Source organism: Tyto alba, unplaced genomic scaffold (assembly GCF_018691265.1).
Source record: "Tyto alba isolate M040663 unplaced genomic scaffold, T.alba_DEE_v4.0 Super-Scaffold_23, whole genome shotgun sequence".
NCBI lineage: Eukaryota > Metazoa > Chordata > Aves > Strigiformes > Tytonidae > Tyto > Tyto alba.
In genome coordinates this window covers 25488606-25515682 of record NW_024881297.1, presented here as the reverse complement: position 1 = coordinate 25515682, position 27077 = coordinate 25488606, and the positions used below count along the sequence as shown (strand labels likewise).

The window sequence follows — 27077 nt, the reverse complement described above, 5'->3', positions numbered from 1 at the left end:
ACAAAGGAAGAAAGCAAGGGAAGGGGACAGTTTTAGAGCAATGGAGATTCACGACTGCCCATCACTACCTACAAGAGAAGGACATGTGGTCATTGAAATATGTCTCCCAAGCTCCCTAGCCTTCTGTGTCTTTCAACTTTACTGTCTCTGTTACTACTGTGTAGAGAAATAGCATATAAATACCTGCCAGGCAGATCCTCCTTTGACCGGTAATTGGGTCAAGGACAAGATTTATGTACTTCATTAGCAGGTGCTGCATAGGGTACAGCTCTCCAAAAAAATCATAACTACATAGGAACAAATGATTGAAATACCCGAAAAACTCTCTGTTCATCTCCTTGAAATAAGGACTAGTTTCAAAACAAGTCAGCTAGTGAAATAAAATTAAGACAATTCAAGGAAAAACAAACCAAAACAAAAGAGAACATCATTGTTGTGACTCATACCCATTTCATTCTGTTTTCATACATTCTCCCACTTCCCCATCTCTCTTTGGAAGAAATTAAAAACAACCCAAAATTCGTTATTGAAAGCACTAAGATTAATTTCAAAGAATCTGCTACAAAAAGTCTGCTACCCTTTTTGAAGTATTTTGGCCTGTACCTGCTATCATATCAAGGCATATTAACATTAAAGTAATAAAGGCTGAACTTGTGTAAATGAGCAAACTGGATAGCCCACATACAAACAAGGCTTTATAGCTAAAAAGTTTGCTGTATTTCAACACTAAACTTAATTTCAGGAAATAGATTTTAACACAGACTTTTAAATAGGGGAGGTCAATTTCAATTTTCTATTTACTGTGGTGAAACCACAATTGTTTCAGTAGCAATGCCCAGAGTTTCATTCAGTATATCAAAGGCATGGCATCCTGTACATACACTGTTTTTTCTTTTCCAAACTTTACTACTCAGTACAGGATACCTTTGCTTACTCAAGATAGTAGAATACCAAAGAAAGATTTAGATATTCTTTCAGTGTTGTCTGCAATTGCAACTATAAAATGCTACTGTAAAAGAAGTGGTGTGTTAGATTACTTAAATCATGAACTGTTAAAAGAAAATAACAGTAAAATATTAGTATAAAGCCATAGCCATGTAAAATATAGCCCAAGATATAGAAAAGCTTCTGCAACTGCAGTATAACCTCCACAGATTAAGAGCAATAAAATTATTTCACAACCTAAGTAACTTTTTTTAACTTGCGGATATGCTAACACTTGGGAAAAATGTATTTTAGTGAAATACCAATATACATGTCTCTGAGGATCTTATCCTTCTTTCTTTCTTATCCCCCCTTGCATGTCCTGTAGTCCCTTAAGTAGTTCCTGTGCATGCTAGGCTCCGTCAGTACCCAAAACAAGCTTTTTTACAATAATTGCCTGATGAATGTAACGATGAAAGCTACACTGCACAAATCCATCTGAGGCAACCTGGAAGCACCAGGTAACTGCAAATGTCTCCAAACTCTCCTAGCTACAAGTCACTGCTAGAAGACTGAAAGACTTGACACTGAGTCATAACTCTAGTCTTGATGGGGATGTGTCAACCTTTAACCATGGATTAACTGATCCAAAGTCTACGAGTATATAGAAATAAAAGCACATAAAACCAGCATTTGAAATAATATGTGTTACAATAAGACAAACAAATGCTAGTAGAAGAACTAAACCTTCTATTTATCTTCCTCATTTCCTCATCTACAACAGGGGAAAATTATGATGACACACTTTATAGAGCTGTTTTGAGAACTGTTCAGATTTGTAAAGCTTGAGTTGAAATACTGGATAAATGCAAAGGAATTTTTATATCAGCTACAAACATATACATACTTTTAGACATAGGCATATATAAAAGTGAGATGACTGAAGATATTTTTGTAACCTTTAAGGCTGGCAACATCTTTTTTTATACAGGAAGCAATTTAAGACAACATAAAGTTTATTAAAAACAAAACAGTTTTATCCTCAAGACTAATAGTTTGGTCTACAAAATTCAGAACATCTTCAGGGGAAATTACACACATATGTATATGTACACTTAAATGGATATTCATTCTTTTTGGCAAATGATCACTAACAGACATACTGTGTAATATAACTGGATTGTATTTCTGAAAATACGTGATTCTCTTACATGTTTCTCAGCAGCTCACAACTCTTGAATGTTATTGATGGATCTCAGCAAGAAAGATTGTTAGGAACTCCTATGATATTGCAGGGACAGCCAAAGCATTTTTCAGACGTAGGAGTTCTGGATTAAAGCTCACAAACAAATAGGACACTTCCACGCCATGCTCATTGATAACATTACTGGCAGTACACAAAACACTCCAGTGAAAGGAATTGCTGCATTTTGTATTTCTTCTTTTTTCTCTCCCTCAAACTTGACTCATACTTACAGGAAAGAATAGCACATCATCACAGCTCTGTGTGCTGGCATCAAATCAATATAAAGAACCTGAAACACTTCTGCTAACATATAAGGTTTCTTAAAGTCAAATTTCAATTAACAAAGGTGTCACTTCATAATGGAATATACAAATTTTGAAGCTTCCATCTGGCAGCCTGAGATGCAAATCTCACAGGTCTGCTCTAGTTTTCAGGACTTCCAAGCTGGCAGAAGAGAAAGTCACCAGGGCTCTGGACTGACAATGGATGATCAAGGAAACTCTGATATTTTGAAAACCTTGTGAAAGACTAAGGTCTTAGATATCACAGCATTATCTTTAAGTCACCATAAGCTTGATGAAATACACATTTTTATAACTCTTAATTTAATTTTTATTTTTTTAAAAGCTAGTCAAACTACTGAGTTCTGCAACAAATTGAACTGGAATTCAAAGCTGAAATATAGCATAAGGATCCATAAAAACAATAAGCCAGTAGGAGTTTAATATTGAATTAAAAACATGTGCAGCAAGATAGTAAAATACTATATAATATTCCTGAACATAGTGCAATACTTTGCTTTGACATAATTCCTAATAAAACACAGAACACACTAGTGTATTTCTGCCATCTGTAGAATAGGATGAAGAAAATACAAAGGTCATTTGATAAAGAAATGATTTAGGAATACAAGAAATATTTCAGAGTTCTTAATTATATTTTGACAACTCTTTGTACATCTCATAATGGAACCACATTACTAGGCTTGCAATTGGGTTTTGTATTCATATGTACTCTGTTAAGCTAAGAAACGTTATACCCAATTAAGGCTTACAAATAATTTTTGCTTCACAGTTCTTCACTTGCTGTTAGAATATCTAGTATGCCCTGGTGACAGCTGTAACTTCTAGATGAATAGGTGGAATGCTAATCTGTGATTCCCCATAACATTTATGTTAGCATATGTAATGAGTGAATCAGACCTTTTTGTTTATTTCATTAAAACAAAACTAATTCTTTTCTGAAATTAATGATGTCACCATGAATAAAAGTTGGTAACACCCTAAAATAGAAAGCTGTCCTTCACGTTTCCTTTTAGAGTTCTCTATATTAGTTTTATTTATTTTTTTATTCTAAGACTTGGGTTTTCAGAGTAACTGTACCATAACTGGTCACTATGTGAACAATTAAATGAGGGGATCAACTTCTAAAAATTTTGGGCCAGACAAACTGTTCCAAGAACCCATCTTCTGAGCTTTCTTCATCTATTGCATACAGCTACTCTGGAGAGAGATTGCGGAGCCACAGACGAACGACACGCTGAGACGGGTTCAGTGTGGAAGATAGAGCATCAATCAACATGTGTCTTTATTGGTCCAGGGTACATATATTTATACAGACAATGATAATTATTATGCCTACTAGTCACTAGCTGATTGGCTTAAGCTCTAAAGGTCGTATTCGCACGGTCCACCTACTTGCAGTTAGCTTACAGCACAAGCTTCTCATAACACTAAGTTTCTCATGCTACTATTTCTGATTCCTATTGACTTGTTTTCAATACACAACAGTACCATAACACAATGTTTCTCAGACCACCGTTACCATAACACTAGGTTTCTCAGACCACTATTCCTAATCCCCCTTAACCTGTTTTCGACACACCACGGTACACAGGGCTGAAGCGTCCTTGACATTCCTCCTGTATCAGCAGCTGCGAGCAGCTGCAGGCAAAACCTAGTGAGGCTCAGCATCAGCATCTAGAGCAGGCTCTGATCATACAATTGCTCGGTGGGCTCAGGACCCTTGTCTCTGAGCCATTCTCCAACAATTCCCCCTTTTTCTTTTTTTATGAGCAGAGCCTGCGCTAACGTTCATTCAAAGATTTTCTTAATACATGACAAGGCACAACTTAGGCATGCAGGCTTACAATCTATTGGCTAAAGGCACAGGACCCTTGTCTCTGAGCCATTCTCCAACAAGAGATCTTTAGGTTTCGTAAAAGAAGATGCCTTCATAACAATAGAACTTATTTTATGAGGGCATCCATAGCTGACAGTACCTGCATGAAGTTCTCTTTCCACAGAATTTTGTACAATGAAAATTATTACATTTGTGTTTGTAGAAAATCAAAACCTAGATTGAATTGGTAATTGTCAAATTAACAGATTTCAAATCTGATATTTTTCTGAATCAGGTAAGAAAATCAGAAATAAATTACCAGTTCCAGGAAATGCTGTGAAACATTTGAACATCTTGGTATTTCAGCACAAGATTTCCAGAGAGAGTTACTGAAGTTGTAAACCAAAAGCATGCCTATCAGAGTAGGTAAAAGAACACAGTAGCACTGCTGGGGTAGGAGTCTGGCCTCCGTTTTGGGTGTCTGACATTAGATAAAGAGAGCTCTAACAAGTCTGATAATCCCCAACTAAATTCATTTATCAGGGTACTGTAGGGAAGTCATTAATCTGCCATTAGAGGCTCCTTTGCAAATCCTGATAAAAGAGTGGGAAAAGACAAGTAAAAAAGCATGTTGGAAGCAGGGTACAATATCCAATGCTGCAAGAATTTTGCTTGTTGATGCCTGGAACTTACTCCCCTCAACCTTTTTAAATTATGTGTGGTGCTTCCTTAGTCTTGGTAAAATCAATAGTCCAGAACAGTTTGCCCCTAAATCTCCAAGTCTGTGCTCTCTTCTTCACAAAGCAAAAAATCCTCTTATTTGCACTAATGCCATCTGCTTAGCCAAAAAGCATTTAATATTCACAGCTATCCTGGTTTACACATGTACATAAGTCTACCAGGGGAAACTGAAGTGTTTTATATTTTAAAAGTGCTTATTTTTGTTGTTAATTCCTTTTAACAAAATTAATTTCTGCTTTATTACATACAAAGCTGAGAAAGCAACATACTCTAAAACAATTAAATACATTAACTGCTTCTGGGAAGATACATTTCTTGCATCTTTTGTGTCATAAACATTTATGTACACATCAGACAGTAAACAAGAAGCTTTGAGCATGATTCCTCCTCCTATGTTCTCTGATATGGTTCAGTTTGGCAACTAACATAAAAAGAAAAGCCATGATGCATTTGTTTCTTCATGTTAACAAGTGAATATGTGCTGAGTGTTTCCTAAAATGACCGCACAATTTCAATAGTGTTCAGAAATTCTATTACAGCTTCAGAAATGGGGGAAAATGGTAAGCAAATGATAAAGCTCTGCCCACTAAATACTTATGAAACAGTACAAGCTTGTTTATTTAGGTGATGCCTTTACTTAAGATTAATTTCTGATCTCAAAAATGATAGTAAACTGCTATTAGTGGCAACTGGATCAAGTATTTGGCTTTGTTATTGGTACAAATGCAAGTAAGAAAGAGATGTTTACATGCTGTGTTCTGCTATCTTCCTATGTCTATCTGGCCATTAGGCGAGATTAACTATTTTTTAAAAGACACTATATTAATCTATTTCTACTGCTGTATATAAGCCCAAACTCTAAGGCTAAGCCTAATCTTATTTTCATTTACACAGGTATAACTAATTAGTTGGACTTGATGATGGTAGCTAGGAGGAAATATGGGGCATGCATATGAAAAAACCTGCAAATGTTTTAAACTCACTTAGGAAGAATCTTTTCGAAGGAAAATTAAGCCTGTTATTTATTCTCTTTCAGTACTTCTCCTTCTTTACCAAAGTCTAACAAACTGTTTGCTCCCATTTGAAATTACATTTCCTCCTCAACTTACAGTAACTCTCAACATGATGTCAAAATTCTGTATTCAACACTCACTGACATCAGTAATACCTAGGGCAGAACATGGGCAATGCATTAGCTCTTTCCAATGTTCACATGTTAGTGAAGACACTTCAGAAGAAACAAAAAACTGAATTCAAATCTTTAGATGCAAAATGATATTTGGCTCCCTTTAACTGAAAGATCACAGTAAAAGAGTGCATCCCCCCATGAATTTACACCAACTTCTCACTCATATTCTGATTTCTATTTAAGTACCATACTTTCATATAATGAATTAAGAAGAAACTAAGATGCATAAATTTATTGAAGGAATTTCATAACCTACATTGAGATAACGGTCTGATGGCATCCTCAAAAAGTGTGGACAGACACACGCAAACACAAAACAAAGGCAACATCACTCCATATTTGCGTAGAAAACAAAAATCTGAATGACTGTACCTGTACTTTGTTAACAAATTAATTGTTAAAGTCTGACAGCAAAATCTGGTCTGGAGGTCTGTAACTCGTAACTCAGAAGCAGTCTAGCACTTGCGTATTCAGACTGAGCAATACAATCCTTCAGAAGGATCAGAAGTTTACAAAGGAGCTTAGGGAGAAAAAAACACCACACAAGATAATTCTCTAGAGTGTGAATAGCTGATGGCCTGGATACAACCACTGGCCTTCTTTCAGATGCAGCATCTCTACTGCACTGTGTACCTCAAGGTGATGAACTATTTCTCCAGCCTTATGCTGATTTTGTTCTTCATAAGTGTACTTTTTGCCTCCTTCCCCGACTTTCCACACAAGTAGAGAGACTCAAGGCATTCATAAAGGAAAACTGCTGGGCACAAGGAACATGGAATTTACACCTCAGTTTATGGTGATCAGAACAAAAGCAACATGTTCAACTCTAAGGGTCTGACAGGTAGAGACCACTTAGCAGTATTAGGTGATAGGTCATATTATATACCTTGCCCATAGCTTAAAAAGCCATCAAAACACATACATGATAACTTAACCTTATCAACCACTTCAGTACTGAATGGGATGTGCTAACTGAGAGGAATATTTAACAGTTCTTGAAATGCAGATGGCTACCCAAACTACCAAAACTGAAAGGGAAACAGCAGCACTTAAAATACATTTTCTTTATACAGTCCCCTTCCCATCCTTCCTGCTGTCAGATACTCAACTCTTTACTAAGGTCTAGGATTCTTCCTACTATCACAGTGTTCTCTTGGAAGCGATAAACAAATCTCTTAAATACAGTGCTGCCATCCCAAACAGCTCAAAACTGTGGCCTATGTCCTGCTGGCTATTTTTCTCAGTCCTTGACAAAACCCAGAAAACTAAAAGTTAAAATGGTTCCCACCAGCTCTGCTGACAACACAAGCTAGTAATAGCCTGTCTAACCATGAATCAGAATCTCTGTCATCAGAAATTAAAAATACTCCAGTCACATACCCTGAAGCTTGACGGTGAAAAAGACACACACATACATTTGTCACCAGAATTGCTATGGTAACCCTTTATCATGCACACAACACTGGAAAATTTCAGACTGAAATAACATCTCTTCCACAGACGTTTCACATATAGGAAAACAAGAGTCTCATGAAAACAAGTATCAATCATTAGTATTTTGTCCATTTCTAATGCAAATTTGAATGGCTGCCAAAGTGAAGGGAGAAGCATCTGTGGGGCTGCAATATCTCAAAGTCCCACACAGAGAGTGATCATGTATGCTGACATGAGAGAGAAAGTATGTTGCACCAGAGACAGGCCAGAGAGAGCATACTGCCACAAAGAGAAGAGTTGACTGACTGAGACAAAGTCACACTTAAATACCACCTTTCCCCACATTTGTATTTGTTAACAGTTTTAGTTCAGCAGGATTTCATAAAGGATCATTTTCTCTTCCTTTACCATAATACTAAATGCACTGTTTTCTAATATTTATATGAACTTTACTTCTAAACAACAAAAAAAGTTAAAAATAGCAAGCCACCTCTCTTTACCCAGATAGTACATTAACTTTAGACTAGAAGCTAGTCTGTTCTTTGACAAACATGAATACTCCCGCTATTTTAAACAGTAGATGTATGGGCAGAATTTGGTTCCATAGATTTATTGGGAAAATAAACCTTTCTTGTACAAGCTAATCTAAATACATATTTACATTCTAAACAAGAAAAAGCAGGCATTCTGTGGGGTCACTCAAAAGTCAGAATTTAAGTTTCAGAAAAAATATTAAAAATTTTATTACTTGCTATTCTACAAAGAAACTCAGTTTTCATGGTATTTGAAACAGCTTTCTTTTTAACAGAAAACCAAAATCGTAAGAAGGTTCTTTATTTTTTTAAAGGTTATGCTAGAAATTCTTTAGCTATTCATTATGGTCTTTACCTTTCAGAGCTACAATAGAACCATGAGCATTTGTTGATAAAATGCTTGTGGGTTTTAATAAAGCTTCTTTTTACTTCAAACAGGAAAATACGAAGCAAAATAATCCTTTGTGGTATATTTTTGTAGAAAAGAAGCAGTAAAAATTCAAAGATAAAAAGATAGGTGTTACTGATCTGGTATGAATTTATATTTGTACTCAGTAATTATGTACGTGTTGGGTGAATTTAGTGTGCACTTTTTCAAAATCATAGCAAAAAAGAATAGGTGCTAATAAAACACTGAGTGTAAAAAGGATTAGAATTTATCTTTGATCTCAGTGTGGACTTACATGGCTATGACATCAAAAACTTTCTTTTGTCAGCATAGAAATTCTGATCTTTGAAGACAGGAAGCCTTTACTTACTAACCAAACTGACCAATAATTTTCATTTTGTATTTCTCATGGACACAGTTAAGAGTGGGGAAATTACTGAAAATCATGGGTGGCTGAAAATTTGCAGTTTTTTAATGAGAAACTGAGGGGGTTTGGCTTATTTTATCTGTATGTGAACAGTTTCTGTTTTACACTAATACCTTAAAAATATTTTTTAAAAGTCTTGAGATTTTCAACCGCAGCTTTCAACATTTTTAAAATGCTGTCTCATGAAGTTATCTGGATCTGGCTTTCAGTTTAAGAAGAAAGACATCTAAATGTACAGCCTACATGTAGTTGCCTAAGACACATAGATGTCAACATAGGCTAGAAAGCAATTCAGCAGAATGGTTGTTTGACTCAGTAGCTGCCTGTAATCAGAATCTGTAATTAAGAGGCATGAATGTGTACAACTAGTGTCATGTGTCCCTGTGTATCCAAAGACAGCTGCCCATGACTGACAGTTACAACAAAGGTCCAATACAGCCTCCATCCCTTGTACACACAACAGCCAGAGTCTAGACTGGAGACCCTGGATCGTCTCATGCAACAACAAACACCTGCAGGCAGGCAATGTAATTGAGCCCTGGGAGCTTACAATAAGCTGAAGAGGTTTCTAGGTGCACTGAGCATTGGACTCGACCTTCATGGACTACAAGGAGTGCTTAGACACCTCACATGTCAACACCTGCACAGAAGCTTCTAGGTTTAGCCATCTTGATCTAAAGCTGAGCCTCATGTCATTATGACTTCCTCATCAGTGCCCTTACAAGATTTATTCCTGGACTCAATCAGCCAGTCAAAATGACTGAGTACATATGTATCCTCCTACCACAATAAGAGCATCTTCAGCTGAAAAGGAGAAAAAGTCAGTATTAAGAATAATGGTAAGTGTCGCTCAGGACAACGGCAATGGTACAAAGATGAGCATTTCCACTGGGAGAAACTAATGAAGTTAGGATGTAAGAATTCTCATCCTAAGTCTTGTTGGTCCTAGTACCTTGCACCTGCTCTCTGTATAATCATTTGGGGCACAGAGAAGTTAGTACAGTTTGGAGGAGGGGGATTTTTAGTTTTTCCTATGGTTTGCACCCGACTTCTCTTACAATTGTGACAAAATTTTTCTGCCTTTCTGTCCTTGAAACAGCACAGAATGTTGCCATCTCTACTGTGGTTCTTTGCCTACAGCTACCTCAGGGCATTTTATGTAGAGATATGAGCTCCCAAGACTGAGAAGCTGTTCACAAGCATTAAGCAAGAGACATTCTCCAAGCAACTGAAATGTGAGAGATGGGGGTCCAAACCCAGAGGGAAGAGACATGGGTGGCAGCACAAGTCAACATCAACTAGAGGGCAGCCCACAGCCTCAAGAGCCTCAGGTCCTCAACAGAGCTTGCTCAGAGCAGGACTGCCACACAGAATTACAGTCTCCCTCTTCATTGACCCCCAGCAGCACAGAGACTGAAGATAACTCTCTGTGTAGACCACACGTCAAGACCCTACTGTGAAACATAAGCACTGTGGAGGGGTGGTTATTTCCAGTATTGTACAGACTACTTATATAATACTATTAAATGGAGCCTGGCACTACAAGGATACTAGGCATTCAAACTGAGTGGGATGAAGGTTTATAACACAAACTATCTTTCAGCAGAAAAAAAAAATATTAGAAACAAAAAAAATATGAGGAAAATGCTTTTTTCCCATAAAGAAAATCTTAACTTGAAAAAATTCAGTCAATAAGGCTGTAAAGCTTTGACTTCCAATTAAGATTCTCAAATATAAAAGGCCCTCACAGAAATCCTAGTTCAAGCAAATCACTTGTGCTAAGATGGTCCCAGAGACCAGAGTTTACTTCCCATAATGCATCCTGAGTATGCAAAAAGCTAGAATTTTTCAACTGATTTCACTAAGGTTGGATTTGGTATTGGCTTTCCCCTCTGCCCCCCTCTCAATTTTCTTGCCCTTCCACATTTATATACCGCTCTTTAACTCAAATAATTTAAATTCAATTTTTGCTATATCTAATGTTTCCTTTCTGCTGATCTATTTCTACCTTAGAACTGAAGTCAGAACTCTGCATTTTGATGTCTTCAATTACAGCTCACAAGACAAAGTTCTACTATTTTTAAATAAAGCAGAACTAACTCAAAGCAGTGTATAGAACTAACCAAAATACCTAGCAGTGCAATATCTAAAATAACTGAGAGCTGCCTGGATTATAGCAACATTATTAGCATGTGATTAATAAGCAGTTGAAGTATTACATTTGTTACACATTTGTTAAGTTATCTTGCTTTAAAGTTAGGTGGCAAAGCTTCAAGCCATAGTTAGGAGATTTGCTTTATTCAGTATTACGTTGTTAACCCCACCATCTGGTTAAACAGCTGAGGGAACTCAGACAACCATATGGGGGGCCCCATGTTTCTCTCTTGGGAAATATCTGCCTTACTGAATTATGCAATGGTTACCAGTTTCTAGATTATTTCAGTAGGATTTTAAAAAATCATCAAAATACTTTGTAAATAACCTGAATTTGGTGGCCCCTGTATTTAGCTTTAACTTATGTAGGAAAATAAGACAGCACTTACTTGAGGACCAGGCTGACCCTGAAAAACAAGAAAAAGATAAGGTTATGGAAAGTTAGGACAAGGATTAACTCCTTAAATAGTAGAAAATAGTTATAGTACTAACTAATAAGATAACAAAAAATCCGGTAACTGTATTGAAGTCAGATTATGGACTCTTAAATCTATACTGAATTTGAATGTTTTAATTCAAACTGATGAACTTTCTTACAATTAACTGATTCCAGAAGTAAATTACAATCACACATCACTGAACCTGCATTTGAGAAACTTCATACTTTAAATAGTCAGAAAAATTTAGAAATGATAGAAAGACCTAATTTAATCATTCTCAAGTGAGAAAGAATGCACAGCTGTTGATTTGATTTAGAAGTATGTATTGGGTGCTTTTTCTCTATTATGGCTCACCCCCGTGTTTCAAGGAGGTGCTAATCACTGCCTACTGAATGAACAAAATCTAAAAACATGAGGAACACATTGCTGGGCAAACAACAGTCTTATTGCCATTGCTGTAAGTACCACAGTTTTAACCAAGTATAAACCAATATCTAAACCAGCAAGTCAGCAGTAGATGAACCTTGACAGCCAGCCCAAGAGGTAGCTGATACTTTTCCTCTTCCTTATTTATCAACATCACCTTTGGACAATCCCTGGACAAATGGAGAGGCACTCTGCCCACTGAGGAGTTGCAACTATCTCTTGTTGCTGTACAGAGCTCACTTCCTATCACTGAAGTCCCTAGCCTAGGAAAGCCAGTGAAAGTCATCAGTTATTCTAGCCCACTCATAAATTATTTGTGTGAAGCAGAATTATATTACAAAGCAGTATAGTAGCTATGACTATGAACTACAACCACCCAGACAATCAGCTCGCACTGTAAGACAGAGACAAATATTTATGTATTTCTCCCTATAAAGAGAGGATTTCTTAAACTCCTATGAATAGTTTAGTTTATAGTGTTTTATGACACTTTAGCAATATTTAAGTTGAATTGAAACTACATTTCCTTTTGTTGAAAGAAGCTGAGCATGGAGACTTCTTATAAAATCTCTTCTCTTTAGCTAGAAGGTACTCCTACACAGAGTTGAAACTTTTCTGTCCAAACACTGGGAAACACTGTAATCAGGAAAAAACTTTACCGTGAGGGTAACGAAGCACTGGCACAGGTTGCCCAGGGAAATTGTGAAGTCTCCATCCTTGGAGATCTTCAAAAGCCATCTAGACATGATTCCGGGCAACCTGCTCTAAGTGGCTCTGCTTAAGCAGAGAGGTTAGACCAGAGGACCTCCAGAGGTCCCTTCAACTTCAACCATACTGTGATTCTGTGTGATTTTAAAGGGCAGGGGGATGGAGTTTGAAAGAAGCATTTCAACTTGGAACTATTATCTCCAAGAAAAGCAGCTGAAGAAAAATGCATTTTTTTGATAACTAATAAGATTTTTTTGTGCTAAATTAAAAACCAGAACAACATATTTTAATTCATATGTAAGTTTTTTAAGATCTTTTTTCTTAATGTATGAAATATTAGAAATAATGTTACTGAGGAGCCATGATAAAATACAGAATTATTGTGGCTATCTATTCCTTACACTAAAGGTAGCCTAAAGCATTTCTTGTTGTAAATGTTGCAGTTTTGTATTAGTTCCTTACAACACTGCACTAGAGAGGTTTTCAGACAAAAAAAGTACTGGCTGAGGTTTGACAGTTCTAATAAGAAGTAGTTTTCTGAATTGGTCAGTTCTATGAAGTTACACATCACACTGGGTTAATGTATATGATGGGGACTCCTCAGCATTCATCCCTTACCTCAATCTTCCCATCACAGCAGGTTTTAAGATATTATATGCTGTATCTAATCCTAAAATCACTAGTAATAGCTTACTGATGCAGTATTGGGCAGCTTATACAATAAGTTTGTATAAATTAACTAAACTGAGACCTATGCATGCAAACTTTTATAAACAAACTCACAATACGTTTGTCTCATGAGTATATCTAAAGTTGCAATACATTTTGTCCAAATCATTAGACTGTCTCCAAGATATATATATACTCATATATATATAAAACCCAAACCCTTAAATGAAAGTCTGAAATTACCAAAATGTTTCAAAATGCTGATTTAAAGCAGTAAAAAGCAAATAAACAGAATATATACATATATATTTTTAAACAGAAAGATTTGAAAACTGACACTTTTTTCTTCAATCTAACTTAGACATAAAGGATACTAAGTGTCCACATGGCATATGCTATATGTATGATATAAGGGACATACACATAACACAAACATATTCCAAATGGAATGTCAGGGATGGAATCATGCTCCCAGGAAAGTGTTTTCTACTCTCAGTGTCAACAGCATTACCAGTTTGCCATTTTGTTATCGTGCATTTATAATTACCGTTTTATCATGTCTGCAATACAGAGAGAGGAAAGCTGGAAACTGAATTTTTACAGGTCAATTGTTTTTCATGGCGACACAGAACTCTGAAATAATGGGGAGTGTAATAGTTTCATTACTCTCAGTTTATATACACTGTCAATACTGCAATTATCCTGCACTTAACTGTAAATGCAGATGCTGAATACAAAAGTACTCATAGCTGCATTTTTTTATCCTGTTGGCTATGACTTCCTTAAACATGCAAGGAACTTTGCATTAGTGAAGGTAATAATCTTCTGTTTTTTCAGTTGTTCTCAATCCTTCCATATTTTTATATGCTCTTAGATATTCCTTGCCCTACTAGTTACCACAGCTACAACATAATTTTCCCTTTTCACTAATGATCCAGTAAATTACACTAACCAGACAATGCAGCAAGCACTATGTGACGGAACTCATCAGCTCTGCTTACAAAGGTACAGGTAGAAAGAGGCATCACAATACTGACTTTTTTTATTGGTCATTGTCACATAACAATTCAAAGCATGGTAGATGAAAAAGGGGCTGTTCATTTTGCCTTCTCTCATTTTTGTTTGTTGTGAAAGTGTCAGAAATAAAGCTCTAAGTTTCTTTTGTGTTCATTAGAAAACCCTCTTACATGAACATAATCTGATATTATTACTCATCTGAGCAAGCTCAGTCGCAATTAATATGACTGTGTTCCCAAAAAGACTCCAGGATTGATGAAATTGCTCCTACTCACTGCTGCGTAAATTGTTCCCAATGTATGTTACTTCTGGATTAAAATGTTTTAGATGGAAATATTTCTCTAAATTTTAGATAACAAACAGGGAGTAAATACTCTTCAAGACGGAAAGGTCAGCATTGCTCTGATTTTTCTTTCTAATGAACATCTCTTTGTTCAAATGTATTATGTACTCTAAAATTGATTGATTGATTGCAGCTACCAACTGACTGCTGTTATTTGCATGCTTTTACAGATCAGTTCCAACACCAATAACTGATCAAGTGTATTTTAGTGGCTGCTGCTTTGAACCTCTGGATCATTGCTCATGTACACGATTATCCATTATTGATTGCTGCTTCTTATTTATTTGTTTGTGGGTTTTTTGTTTTGTTTTCAATCTGCATTACTACAGTGGTATAGCTGCATATTATGTCATGGTTTTAGCAAAATCTGCAGAACAATTTCCACCTGTATATTCCTACTTACTTAGTATGTTATTTTGCAGGAAAGAAAGAGGTTAAGTTTAGCTGACTATTCTAATTACCATGATGGAAGGTCTTCCGTGGTTGATAGTTAATCTCTTCCTAGCAGTTTAACCTCATATGAGCTGCTGATGTTTAAATTATATGAAAAGATAAAAACCAAACATATATGGTGTAGCCAGGTCTAGCTGAAGTCAACAAGTAAGCTATCAATCTGCTTAAAGAAAAAGCCTATTGACTGGAGGCTGCAAACATTGCAGAGAAGCTACTTAACGGTAGAAAGAGACCTCAAGGAGCACAGGAAAGAGTCTTAAGAGAAGAAAATGGAAGCTGACAGTGCAAGTTAACAAGTTGAGATTGCAAAGGAAATGGGGCTTGTAGCAAATTAAAAGACAGGGAAAAAAAAAAAAAAAAGGTTTCAGGATATCAGAGAAAAGGGCTGTCCTGGAAAAGAAGAAAGAGAGGGAGCAAAAACAATAGCATGAGAAAGTGCAGAAACTGTATTTTTACACTTTTTGCATTAGTTTAATCTTTAAAAAGCTGGGAACATAAACTTCTAGGGTTATACATCCTAAATATATGGATATACAAATATATACACAAATGCAAATAGATTTACAAATGCACTGTATAAAATTAAAGGTTATTTCTAATTTAACTCAAGCGGTATCTCCCTAAAGAATGTCTGGGATGCATACAAACACATTTTAAATGAGACATGAGGCTGTTCAGATCTAATCAGCCAACAAAATCCAGACAGAGAAATTAAAACACAAAAACCCGTGGAAAAAGGAAAACAGCAAGAGTCACAGATATGCGATCAGAAATAATATCCTGCTGTTTGAAAGGCACCACCAAATTACCCTTGTGGAGCGTTCTCTGGACAGAGCACCCAACTAGGAACATCTGTCTTCCGATCTAATCCAGGTAGAAAATGGTAAGGAAACAGGAATAGTATAGCTGACCTCCATTTCCTTGGATAGATGCAAATGATTGAAGTGGCTTTTCAGCACTCTGTTAAAAATCTATGCTACTGAGGTTGAAATAAATTATGCTGAAGGAAGCCCATATGTGATTAACATACATTTCAGCATGAGTAATTAAAAAAGCAAAGAGGGAATATGTGCCAGACCTAAATTATACTGGTTTTGAACAAATCACCTACCAGCTTTCCATCCATACCAATCGGACCCTGGGATAATCAAAAGTCAAGACAAAATGGAACAGTTAAATCAGAGGAACACTGAAGATGAGAAAAAATATAGACTTGGGGAATACTGTGGACTTTAGAAGATGGTTAAGTCTATGTCAGCAGTTAAATCCAATACCTTAAAGATATTTTGAGATTGAGGGCACAGGAAAAAAAAACAAAACAAAACAAAACCCAAACAAAAATAACAAAAGAAAATGATCTAAGACAGAATTAATAAAAACAGCATGGTGGGAAGTATCCAGGCAATAGCTGGTGTTTAACAAATGAGAGGTTCAACATGCAATGAAGCAATTGTTAGTTTGGCAAATGATAGTGGCACAACATAACCAAACATATGAAATAACGCATCTGGCTTGTGTATTTTTTTTTAAATAACTGAGAAAACAGAGTAGGTAGCCTATTTACTGAATGGTCTTATCACATGATTGCAAAATTAAAAGAACGCACACATAAAATCTCATAACTCTTCTGTATTTAAGTTAACATTATAATAATGATGGTTCATAAGAAACCAGCTCATGCAGTTCACTGAGATACTAAAGATTTCTGCCTACACTTTGGCCAAGAAGTCCTGTGCCTTATTCTGCCTTCTTTTTCTTTCCCTTGGTAAACATGGAATTGTTCTCATTGATAGTTTACAACTTACTTATTTTCTTCAGAGTCCAGAGGTTGATTCCAGTTATATGGATGCAAATTCTAGAAAGGATTTAATGTGGATGTACACTCCTGTAACTCAGTAACTAGTTCTGTGTCAACTTCATGTTCAGGTGATGAGAGGAGAGAGAAGAGGGCTAAAGAAAGTTGGATTAATTTTAAAGTTGATGTTTGATTGCTTTGTCTTCTGACAAATAAACAGTCAGGTTACCTTTCACTGACAATGGAATACGAGCAGGCCTAGAAGTTGCTTCTGCCATTAAGTTCCTCTTTTAGGCTGAAACTGTGAGCTCTCAGGTTTTTGCCCCATGCAAAAAGGACACTAACTTATGTCTGCTGGAGAGTTTTCTCTTAAGTGCTGTCCCTGCAGCCAGACTTTCCCCCTGGAGCCTGACAGGCACTCTCGCAAGGCCACCCTCCCTGAGAGTACAGACCCTTCGGACCAGCTGCCCATCCTGCTTGGTACTGATCACTGTTGCTGAGAAGACAATGTATAACATATTTGCCGGGTTTATGCTGACCCATTTTATCTTTGCTGCTTTTTGCCCCCTTTCTGAGCACTACTCTGGCTGGTGAGAAAAACTCAAAGTGTAATAGCTTAGTCTGCAGGAGTTCCATTGACCCCTTCACTCAGGAGTGCATATTTCTACCTTCTGCGCTACAACTAATAGGAACTATAGCGATATGTGAATGAGTGAGTCCAACCAGTTATTAAGAAAACAATAAACACTACGAAAAAGTGATGCCATATTAATCTATCTAGCTATCCATCCTATCCCAGACTAGATTACGGACTCTGCCAAAAATTCCAGACATACTTAGTATGAAAGAGGGCATCAGTTGGATGAATGCATTGTGAAACTCATGATTTTTGGTACATTATTGGCTTTCTAAGAAGCCTGTGCACTAACCTACTTGTCAGATCCAAAACCATGTTACTGGGAAGCCCTATAGGAATAGAACCCCTTACTTCTGTTTCCCTCCAGCTCTTACTGTGGTTTCCTGTCACATCATGAGTGGATGACATGCTGAGAGTGTAAAGCAGGTTACCAGCATCTCAGTTATCTGCATGACCACTACCATCTTTACATGCTGATGTCCTGGGAAAATTGGTTGGGATGACCTACATCATCTTTCAAATGTTATCTCTGAACAGATCTTCCCTGGTATCCAATAAAGAAAGCAACACTTCCCAGTGCATTAACAGGACAGCTTTTATTCTTATGCTTCTGCAGTGCCTTGCCTCTTGACCCCACACATGCAGCACACATACAGTACTTACTAATTTTCTCATAGCTATTTAGCAAATTTCTAAATTTGGTACAGGACACCCCCAAAATCAAGGCATGCCTGCAAATTATTAGCTTTCCCAGATTTTTCTAGCACTCTAGTACAGGATATTTATCTAGTAATATTTACACATACAGTCTGCTGCAGGTGCAAAAACGAAGGCTGAGCTGAACCCTGGTTATGAATACATCTACTTCTAGAAAGCAAACTACAGATATTACCAGTTAAAACACTCAACAGTAAGGTCATGGTAAGTATATAAAGTTCCCCAGAGGATTGTGTGGGCCAGAAGATAAATTTAACCATTTGGTCTGCTGCAAGCTTAGCCCAAAAGATTTAATTATTCTTATGATGAATGAATACAGAAAAGAATTATGCAAGTATTTGTAGAAGGAAATTCATTACGGGGTCAAACTGTTTACTTTGAGGGACCAGCCAACAGCTCTTTCAGCTGTAGCAGTGCTTGCATTTTGCATATAAGCACTGCTTTCAGGGAATGTTTCTTTACCATAAGGAAAAAAAAAAAAAAAAAAAAAAAAAAAAAAGTGCGCCCTTACACTGATAGGTATTTTAACTGGTTAAATTTTTGCCTGCTCTTTATCCATGTTATGTAGTTTCTGCACCTAAATAAAAGGACCATATGTAGCAACTTGAAGAGTCTCAGTAAAGAAGAATCAGAAATTCCCAGTAGACTGAAGAGAAGCACCTGCTCACAACAGAAAATAATAGGAATTTCCCCCCTGATTCCATTTGTATCTGGACTACTTGGTCTGAAGTCTGGGAAAGTCTTCTGGGATTTGTTTTATAGAATAGAAGAAGAAAGAGAAATTTTCTTGGGAAATACTGCCTTACAGGAGAAAAAAATTATTTCTGAAGATAAGAGGTCATTACTTACAAGAAAATGAATAATTTTATTTCATTATAAAAATACCATATCTTTAACAGCAAAACATAGTAATTTCCTTCTTTCCTTAATTGCTTTTTTCTAGTGTTGGAAAGAGAAAGAAAACACTTTTCAAAAATGGAAGCAATCAGAATTTCCACAACTGATACAGGCTGGGTGAGAAAGATGAGTTGAAATAGTACATAAGGCTACTTCAGGATGCACTGAGAAAAATCCTACATATGACAATGCTTACTGAAATTCATTACATGATTGTACTGGAAGTCTCATGGAATACTCAAAGACATTTTCATTTGTTTTAAAAGAAAGTCTTCAAACTATAGTCTATCTTTGACTTACACTTCATTGTCTCCAGAGCTGCACGCTATATAGTTCAAACTACTTTCTGCTTTGTTCTCTAAATAACTGCTACTACAGATTAGCAAGTAATTTTTTACAAGTACGAAATGCATGGTCTTCTGTAACACAGTCTCCATAAAACATTTGAGAAAACTAGACAAGACAATACATCATGAAAGAGAAGAGGATGAGTAGGTTTATGTATAGACACGTACACTATTTGTTCACTTACTGTAGATAGTACAGATGGTATTGAAAATGTTTCTTCTGGACTATGCGTTTCCTTTCTAGGTTTTGACTACCATTTTTAAGTGTATGCTATTACTGGATATTTACTTATGGTATTATATACACTTTTTTCCAAGATCTTCAAAAGCAAAGATGTTTGTACAGCAGATCTTTTTTTCCAGATAATACCCAACTATTTACTTAGCACTAACTACCTATCTAATAACCCTAATATGGACAGAGATGACACATGAGAGGAAGGGGAATATGAGTGGCATTCCAGTCTGGTTTTGTGAAAAGTAGCTTCCACTCCTCAAGAATACTATAAATATAATGTTTCGCAAAGAAAGATATTTTTAGTCAGATTTTGAACACTACACAAAATTGGTTGTTTTCCATTTAAGTGGTATCTTTTTTACATATGGGTTTACATCTGGAAGTAAATATTCTAGGGATTTTAGGGGTTATTGTTAGAAATCAGATATGTAAGCAAATGCTCCAGAAACCTTTAGAGTGTTCCTATCAGAAAGATAGCCAGTATTATTACTTTAGGCAGTTTTAATGCAATATTCATTTCTTCAGAAAATTCTATGTGAAAAGTGAAGATAAGAAAAGGTATCACATGTCGAAATCTACTATGTAATAAAAGAATCTTCCAAGGTAAGGAAAATAGGAAGATATGGATTATATTCTTACTTGTAACTTCTCCACTTATCCTTCAGCGATCCTTTTAATTTAAGGAATACTCATCAGAAAACTCAGCTGTGAACCAGAAGATATGTAATGAACAGAAAACAGACATAAATTCCTCTTCATAAACTGCAGACCACTCTCTATCAAAAGGAAGTTTTTTGGTTTCTGTTTTTAAAAATGAAATGGATTGGCATATTTTAACTGCATATTTTTGGTAGGTTTATATTAATTGGAAATGTGCAGAGAAATGTATTTGTTGCAAACATATTATTTGTGGAAAGAATGAGGAAAAATTTTGACACTGCAAAGTACTCCAATTCTAGTTTTGTGTATAAATAAATTACAAAAAGCCTAATTATCATCTCCAAAGGCTTAATGATTTCTCAAACTTTAATGACTCACTGTTTTTCCTGATTATCTGTATGAAATCAAGTATTTTGGAAAAAATTCTCTCTCCCAATGCAGACCATAGGTGTCTGAAATGCTCTGCATACACGAAATTAATACAGAAACATACGCATCTTTAAGAGATAGACATGAATACAGAAAACTGAACAGGCCCCAGTAAGACCATGCTAGATTGTGTTTCAATTTACTGTAACTTCATGGCACTAAAAAGTGGCTGAGATTATTTCAGCATTTCTGATGGCCAATGTTTGCCCAACATATAAAGCTAGTGAGACATAACAATGCTATTGCTGAAGTTGACCAGTATAAAAGTATTTTCTGGACTCTAGTGCACCGAATTAAAAGCGAGTTTTCACATTGACTTCAATAAGAGTGTGATTTGGTACTCAGCTGTCAAACAAAACAAAAAAACCCAAACAACCCACAACGCATTTTAAGGTATCCACCAGTAATTTTTTAAAAAATCTTTTAGATCACACATTTGACAGTTTTAAGATATACTAATTTAGACTATCACAGCATCATTTCAGAATTCTGAAACTCTTATCCTGATAAAATTACATGGCTAAATTATCCCATATTTCTAAACAATCTACAGTAAGCTCTATTGTTAAACTGTCACTTGCAGCTGCCTGAAAATCTCTTACGTCAATACATATATAATAGGAGATTCAGAAGAAAGAAGAAATCTAGCCTTACAGCAGCTGTATGAGATGCAGGCCAGTTACAATGTCAGACTAAGTTTAAAAATCCCTGTGTGGAATATGAAAAGAAAAAAGAAAATCTGTCTCAAACAGTAGGTTTGCAGATCATCTCCACAAAGTTCAGGTAAGGTGAAAGATGACACACTGCCTTTTCAAATCACCTATTTTAGTTCAAGATTGATACATGTTGAAAACCCCACAACTGTCAGGTTTCCTCATCATGATATGATTAAATGATGTATCTCCATGTCTGTTGTTTTCTCTCCTTTGGTTAATTGCAGGTTTATCAAGGCTGAATTTAATTAGATGCAATATAGTATTCCTAGCATGGATGTATAATTTCTAGCAAGTCTGATGAGATTTCTTTTTAGTGAAGTTTTTGTTTTAGAGCTCACACAGACAATGAGTACGATAAGCTCATTAACTAGCTAAATTTCTTCTACTGATGTAACATTATTGGTGCTTTTTCAACGACTGGAATTGATTGCTGTTAAGAGCAATGAGTGAACAGCCCAGGTACAGACGTCACTTGATCTAAGTCTGGGCATAAAAAAGTGCACTAAGTCAACCTGCAACAAGTCTCTCTGGCCAGCAATCAGGAGATTACTTAAAAAAATAAAAAAAATCCAGATCATTTGGGCTGGAGAAAACTTTACTGTGAATAGAATGAACTACAAGAGTACAAGAAAGATGAGCTGAGCCTGCTGTCTAAAACTCTTTTACCACAAAAAGCAAAATTACTGACAAAGACAAATGAAGCACTACAAGGCTCCTTCAAATAAATCCATTTCACAGTTTCCTGAATTCTTCCCTCAAGCAGTTCATATTAGCTACTACCTGAGACATAAAACTCAGCTAGATGAATCATCACCTGGAGACTACAAAATAAGTATGAATGTATTCCAAGGTAGGGATTTAGAGTTTTAAATGAAGTGGTTTTTTAAAAAAACAACAAAGTTCACAGCACTGTTAGGCTGCTTGATCTTCTTGGGCAGCAACTCACAGATCCCAACTGAACTGCTAGAGACTTCATCTCATTCAGCCTTCAGAAACATTTTGCTTTTCCTAGACTCGTTCAAAACACTGATGTAAAATTAATCATTCAAGGTTTGAACTACAAGCCCTTCCCAATACATCATACTGTTTTTATTTCAGTGGAAAAATTGCATTCAGTTTAAGAAAGAGAGAAAGAAATAGAGCGAAAAAGAGAGAAAGAGAGACAGAGAGAGTAAGAGAGAAGGAAATGCATTCTTAAGCCCTTCATAGCATCATCCTGCAATTCCAGGACTCTCTCATGTGGTTACAAGCCATGTATTAACTCCCTCATCAAAAACTCCTAGAAAAGTGCCTTTATCAAGTCAATAAGGATCTCAAAGCATAGCCTGGAAACATTGAAAAGACTCAGAAGCAAGGTCCGGATAAAACCTGGAGTATGAATAGCAGCGCCGTGATTAAAGCTCCAGACTGCACCTCCATCAGCCAGAAAAGCTACACCATGCCTAGACTAGGCTCTCAGTAATGAGACTTCAGTTCACGAGCATAGGGGTTATCAGAACTGATTCCAATTTATATTTTAAACCACCTGCCAAGCGCAGCGCCTTCAGTACAGAGAAATATGCAGCATGAACATGTAAAGCAGTAAGCCAATGCTAATAGTAAGCTGCCAAGCAGAACTGGCAGAAATCTTACACATATTTTGCTGTTCTTGTTACAGAAAATAAAATGTTTGCATTTTTTCATACTACTTAGTTTCTTTGAATTTCAGGAAACAAAATGACATTCAACCTGAAGCTATGAAGAAGTGGCTCTATTGTCCATACTAATCTAAATTAGATGATGTAAATCATCAATAACGGAACAAGATGGAAGATGCGGGATAGTTTTAAAGATTCCAAAATAAACCAGAAATGCCAGGTACAGTCTCCAAAACTTTTCCTTGAAGCAACAACACTCTAGATTAGAAGACTCCTAGCCAGGAGCCCTACCTGCAGTCTGAATACTTTAATAGCTCCTTTACAATTAAAAGATGGACTGGTTATGTAAGTAAGCAATTTGAAAAGAAGAATTGTTCAGAGTTTGGCTATTCAGAGAGTGGCTGAACTACAAAAAAGCACCGCATATGGTAACAATAAGGGAGTACAAAGAGTTCTATGAAAGAAAAATTATAGTCACAGCTTTTCAAAAGCATATTTCACAGCTGAAAAATAATTGCAGAGATACTTTTTATTTTTACAGTTTATGCAGGAAATCTGACAGGCAGTTTCTTGTGGTGCAGATGCATTTTTTAGTATCTGAGCACTATGACTGTTCTTCCTGATGAAATATATATGCAAAAAATGATGAGAAAGAACTGGCCAGATTTAAGTAGAAACAAACTCTTCTAAAAGACTGTAGGCAGACATCCTTCTGTTTATCATGGCCAACATTGCACACATTGCAAATACATAGGAAAAAAGCACCAAGTATGACTGTGAATCACCTTTGTTGTCTTCATACATTAGGCTAGCAAGAAGATTACTGTCCAACAGACACTGTTTTTCTCCTTGTAGCCTATACATCTCACCAGTATCTGCAACATTTGTAGTTGTACCTGTATGACTAATTACTGCAAAGGCAAACTACTGTTGACCCTAGAAAGAGTAAGAACAACACAGTTTAAGTTATAGCAAAGAATGGAGTCATGTGGACGCTGTTTTGCTTTTCCTCATTTTAAACAGATTATTTACCACTGATTAGCATTGTTTACTGTAGACTAAAACTCCAAGTATGAAGTAGCTAAGTGATACTCAGATACTTCTCCAGGAGGAAATAAAATAAAACAAAATAAATTGTAAAACAAACCTGCCTAATCTTGGCAAATCATATATGGAACAATGAGTTGAGAAACAGCACATTGTAACTGCCTGCTGTTAAAAAATGAACTGCATTGAAATTGTAATTGTGATCTTAAAGTGCTTATGCCCATATGTTTCGCCCATGCATAAAAACAGTCTTGAAGGGTTGCAGAACTACGTGTTTCCATAAAAATACTTCATTATGCTACTGAATTCCAGCATAAGTTAACAAGTACTTGAATACGGGGAACATACACAGAGACCAGAGAGAAATCTCCTACATTCTACCTAAAAGTTCTTGTTTCTCCTGAAGAAATTGAAACTCCTGTATCCGTAGATAGAAAGCACATGGCTAATTCATCAACGCCAACATCTCTGTGTGAATATATTTGATGTGGTTGGTGCCATGTTGATGAGAAAACAATAAACTGTGAAAAATGTCACTTCTCAAAAATTAGCTGGATAGCATTCAGCAGGAGATAGATTGTTGTAACAGCTGCGGCATGATGACTTTGATGAATTAGATTTTTGTTCTCCTGGAATAATTCTGAAGAATCTGTCTCCTCACACCACCATGGAAGTGAATCCATTTGCTCACTGAAGCCCTACTAAAGAACAATCTTTCTTATTACCTGATTTTGATGGCTTTACAGAATAAAATTTAAAAATCCATTTCACTTATTTCAGTCAATCTCTTTTTTAGTTTCTACAAATCTTCTTTTTTCAGGGGGAATGAGATACATTAAGGAAAAATAAAAATACAGTATTTTAGTAAGCACAGTATCATAGAAAACTAACTTTCAGAGGCCGATTTTTGACCTTTCCTCAGTAGAACCATCAGCTTTGGAAGATTAGCAAAACTCAAGAGTAGGTAAATAAATTGATTTTTGCTCCATTAGGATAGAAGAATCTGACCACCACGCTCCTTTATCTGCCCATATTTTGAATGGGGCTCCCAGGAAATTAAGAAAATAAAATACAGTTGCCATAGAGATACTTCCCTTTTGACTTATACAGCAAAGGAGATCAATGAGAGTGGTTACACCTCCATGAAAGAGGAGAAGAGTTACAAAGAGTTAAAAGAGAACAAAACTAAAAGCCAAGGTACTGAAGTGTTTATAAACAATCATGTACATAAAAAACCCAATGTGTTTTGACTATCATGTGGTAGAAAGCTTTGATTGAAGAATTTCAGGATAACCAAAATGCCAATGTTCATACCTAGTCCTTCCTAGTCCCTAAATGTAGTATTTCCATCTGGGATACAACATAAGAAAAAAAACCTTGTGCAGATGCACTGCATTAAAATTTAAAATTCCAAAGCAGGTGTTTTCAGCTATGTGCTGCCACATGTGCTCAAATACTGGAATACAAAATTCTGCACATGCAAGCCCATTTGGATACTTCTGTCATATACCTACCAGACTTAAAGGAACAAATATACATGCAGCTAGTTTAAAGACATGACTGTTGTCTTAAACACACTACAACCTAAATAATTTTTTAAAAGTTGATGGTGCTGCATACAACTGTCCCCTCCAAAATTACTTGAAATCAGTAAATTCTCGAAAAGCATAAATCATTATGGAAAAATTATATGAAGCAGACTTTAAAAGATTATTTAATTCCAGGAAATAAAGCAGAATTCGGGGTTTCACTACAACCTTCTTCATTTTTTCTTCCTGAAATGTTTCCCCATATAGTTTTTAATGATGCACCACCTGTTCTATTTCCTCAATTTAACATTAAAAGAGCTATGTAGTAATGAAAGAATTTGTATTTTAAGAAAGGATTATTTCTAGTCCTTAAAGAAAAATTTTCACATAAATCTTGCCATGATCAGTACCAAAACTTGGTTTCCAGAAGGAACATCTATTACTGTAACTATGAAAACAAAATCATTAAGTCTGTAAGAACAAAGATTATAAATCACATAAAGTGCTCAGACAGGAATACAGCATCTTTACTTGCAAGTCTGTGCTTTTACAAGTTATATTCACAAGAGTGTGAAGGATGAAGAGAGAGAGAAGTTATGTGTTCTTTATTGTAAGCCCAGGTGTAACTTGTGCCTGAAAGATGACAATCTAAATAGGAGATAATGTTTGAGATAGGATAACCTTTCTGTCTGTGCCAGTATTTTTATAAGAGATTATCGGGAAAACCTAAGAACTTTCTGCTTTTCAATATTTCACTCAAGAACAAACGTCAAAGGGGTTACAGAGGGGGAAAATGATGAGACTTACATTTTAAAAAAGAAGTTTTATGCTTTAAAGGGTGTAGGTGCAACACCATATTGGCTGCCTAAATATTTGAGGGACCTAGAAACCATATTGTTGGGTAAGGAGATGGAGCAAAAGACAGAGGAGGAATTAAAAAAACTCAGTCAAGAATGAGTCAATACAATAAAGCAGCCACAAAGGGGAAAGCCTGAAGTCAGATATTCACCAGCTAGATGGAGTGTCTAAAGGGAATTTTGGTTTGCTCGTAACTGGTTCAAGAGAGGCTACTAAGAGGATGCTGGAAGAATCTTGTTGTTCTAATTCAGCGCCTCGGCAGCAGTGCTGCTTCAAACTACTTACGCAGTTCTTTCTTTTTTTTTTTTTTTTTTTTGTAGGTAAAAGGATATATACAGGCCAAACTTCCAAATATCT

General features: G+C 36.1%; 1 protein-coding gene across 5 annotated transcripts in view; it reads right to left on the bottom strand.

The window, feature by feature from the left end:
• COL25A1 (collagen type XXV alpha 1 chain) overlaps window positions 1-27077 on the bottom strand; it is a 321970-nt gene that overhangs the window by 119049 nt on the left and 175844 nt on the right. For all 5 annotated transcript variants that reach the window (XM_042796993.1, XM_042796997.1, XM_042796996.1 and 2 more), the window contains exon 5: window positions 11547-11564. In XM_042796993.1, the coding sequence (XP_042652927.1) occupies window positions 11547-11564 (18 nt within the window). The remainder of the gene's footprint in view (window positions 1-11546; window positions 11565-27077) is intronic.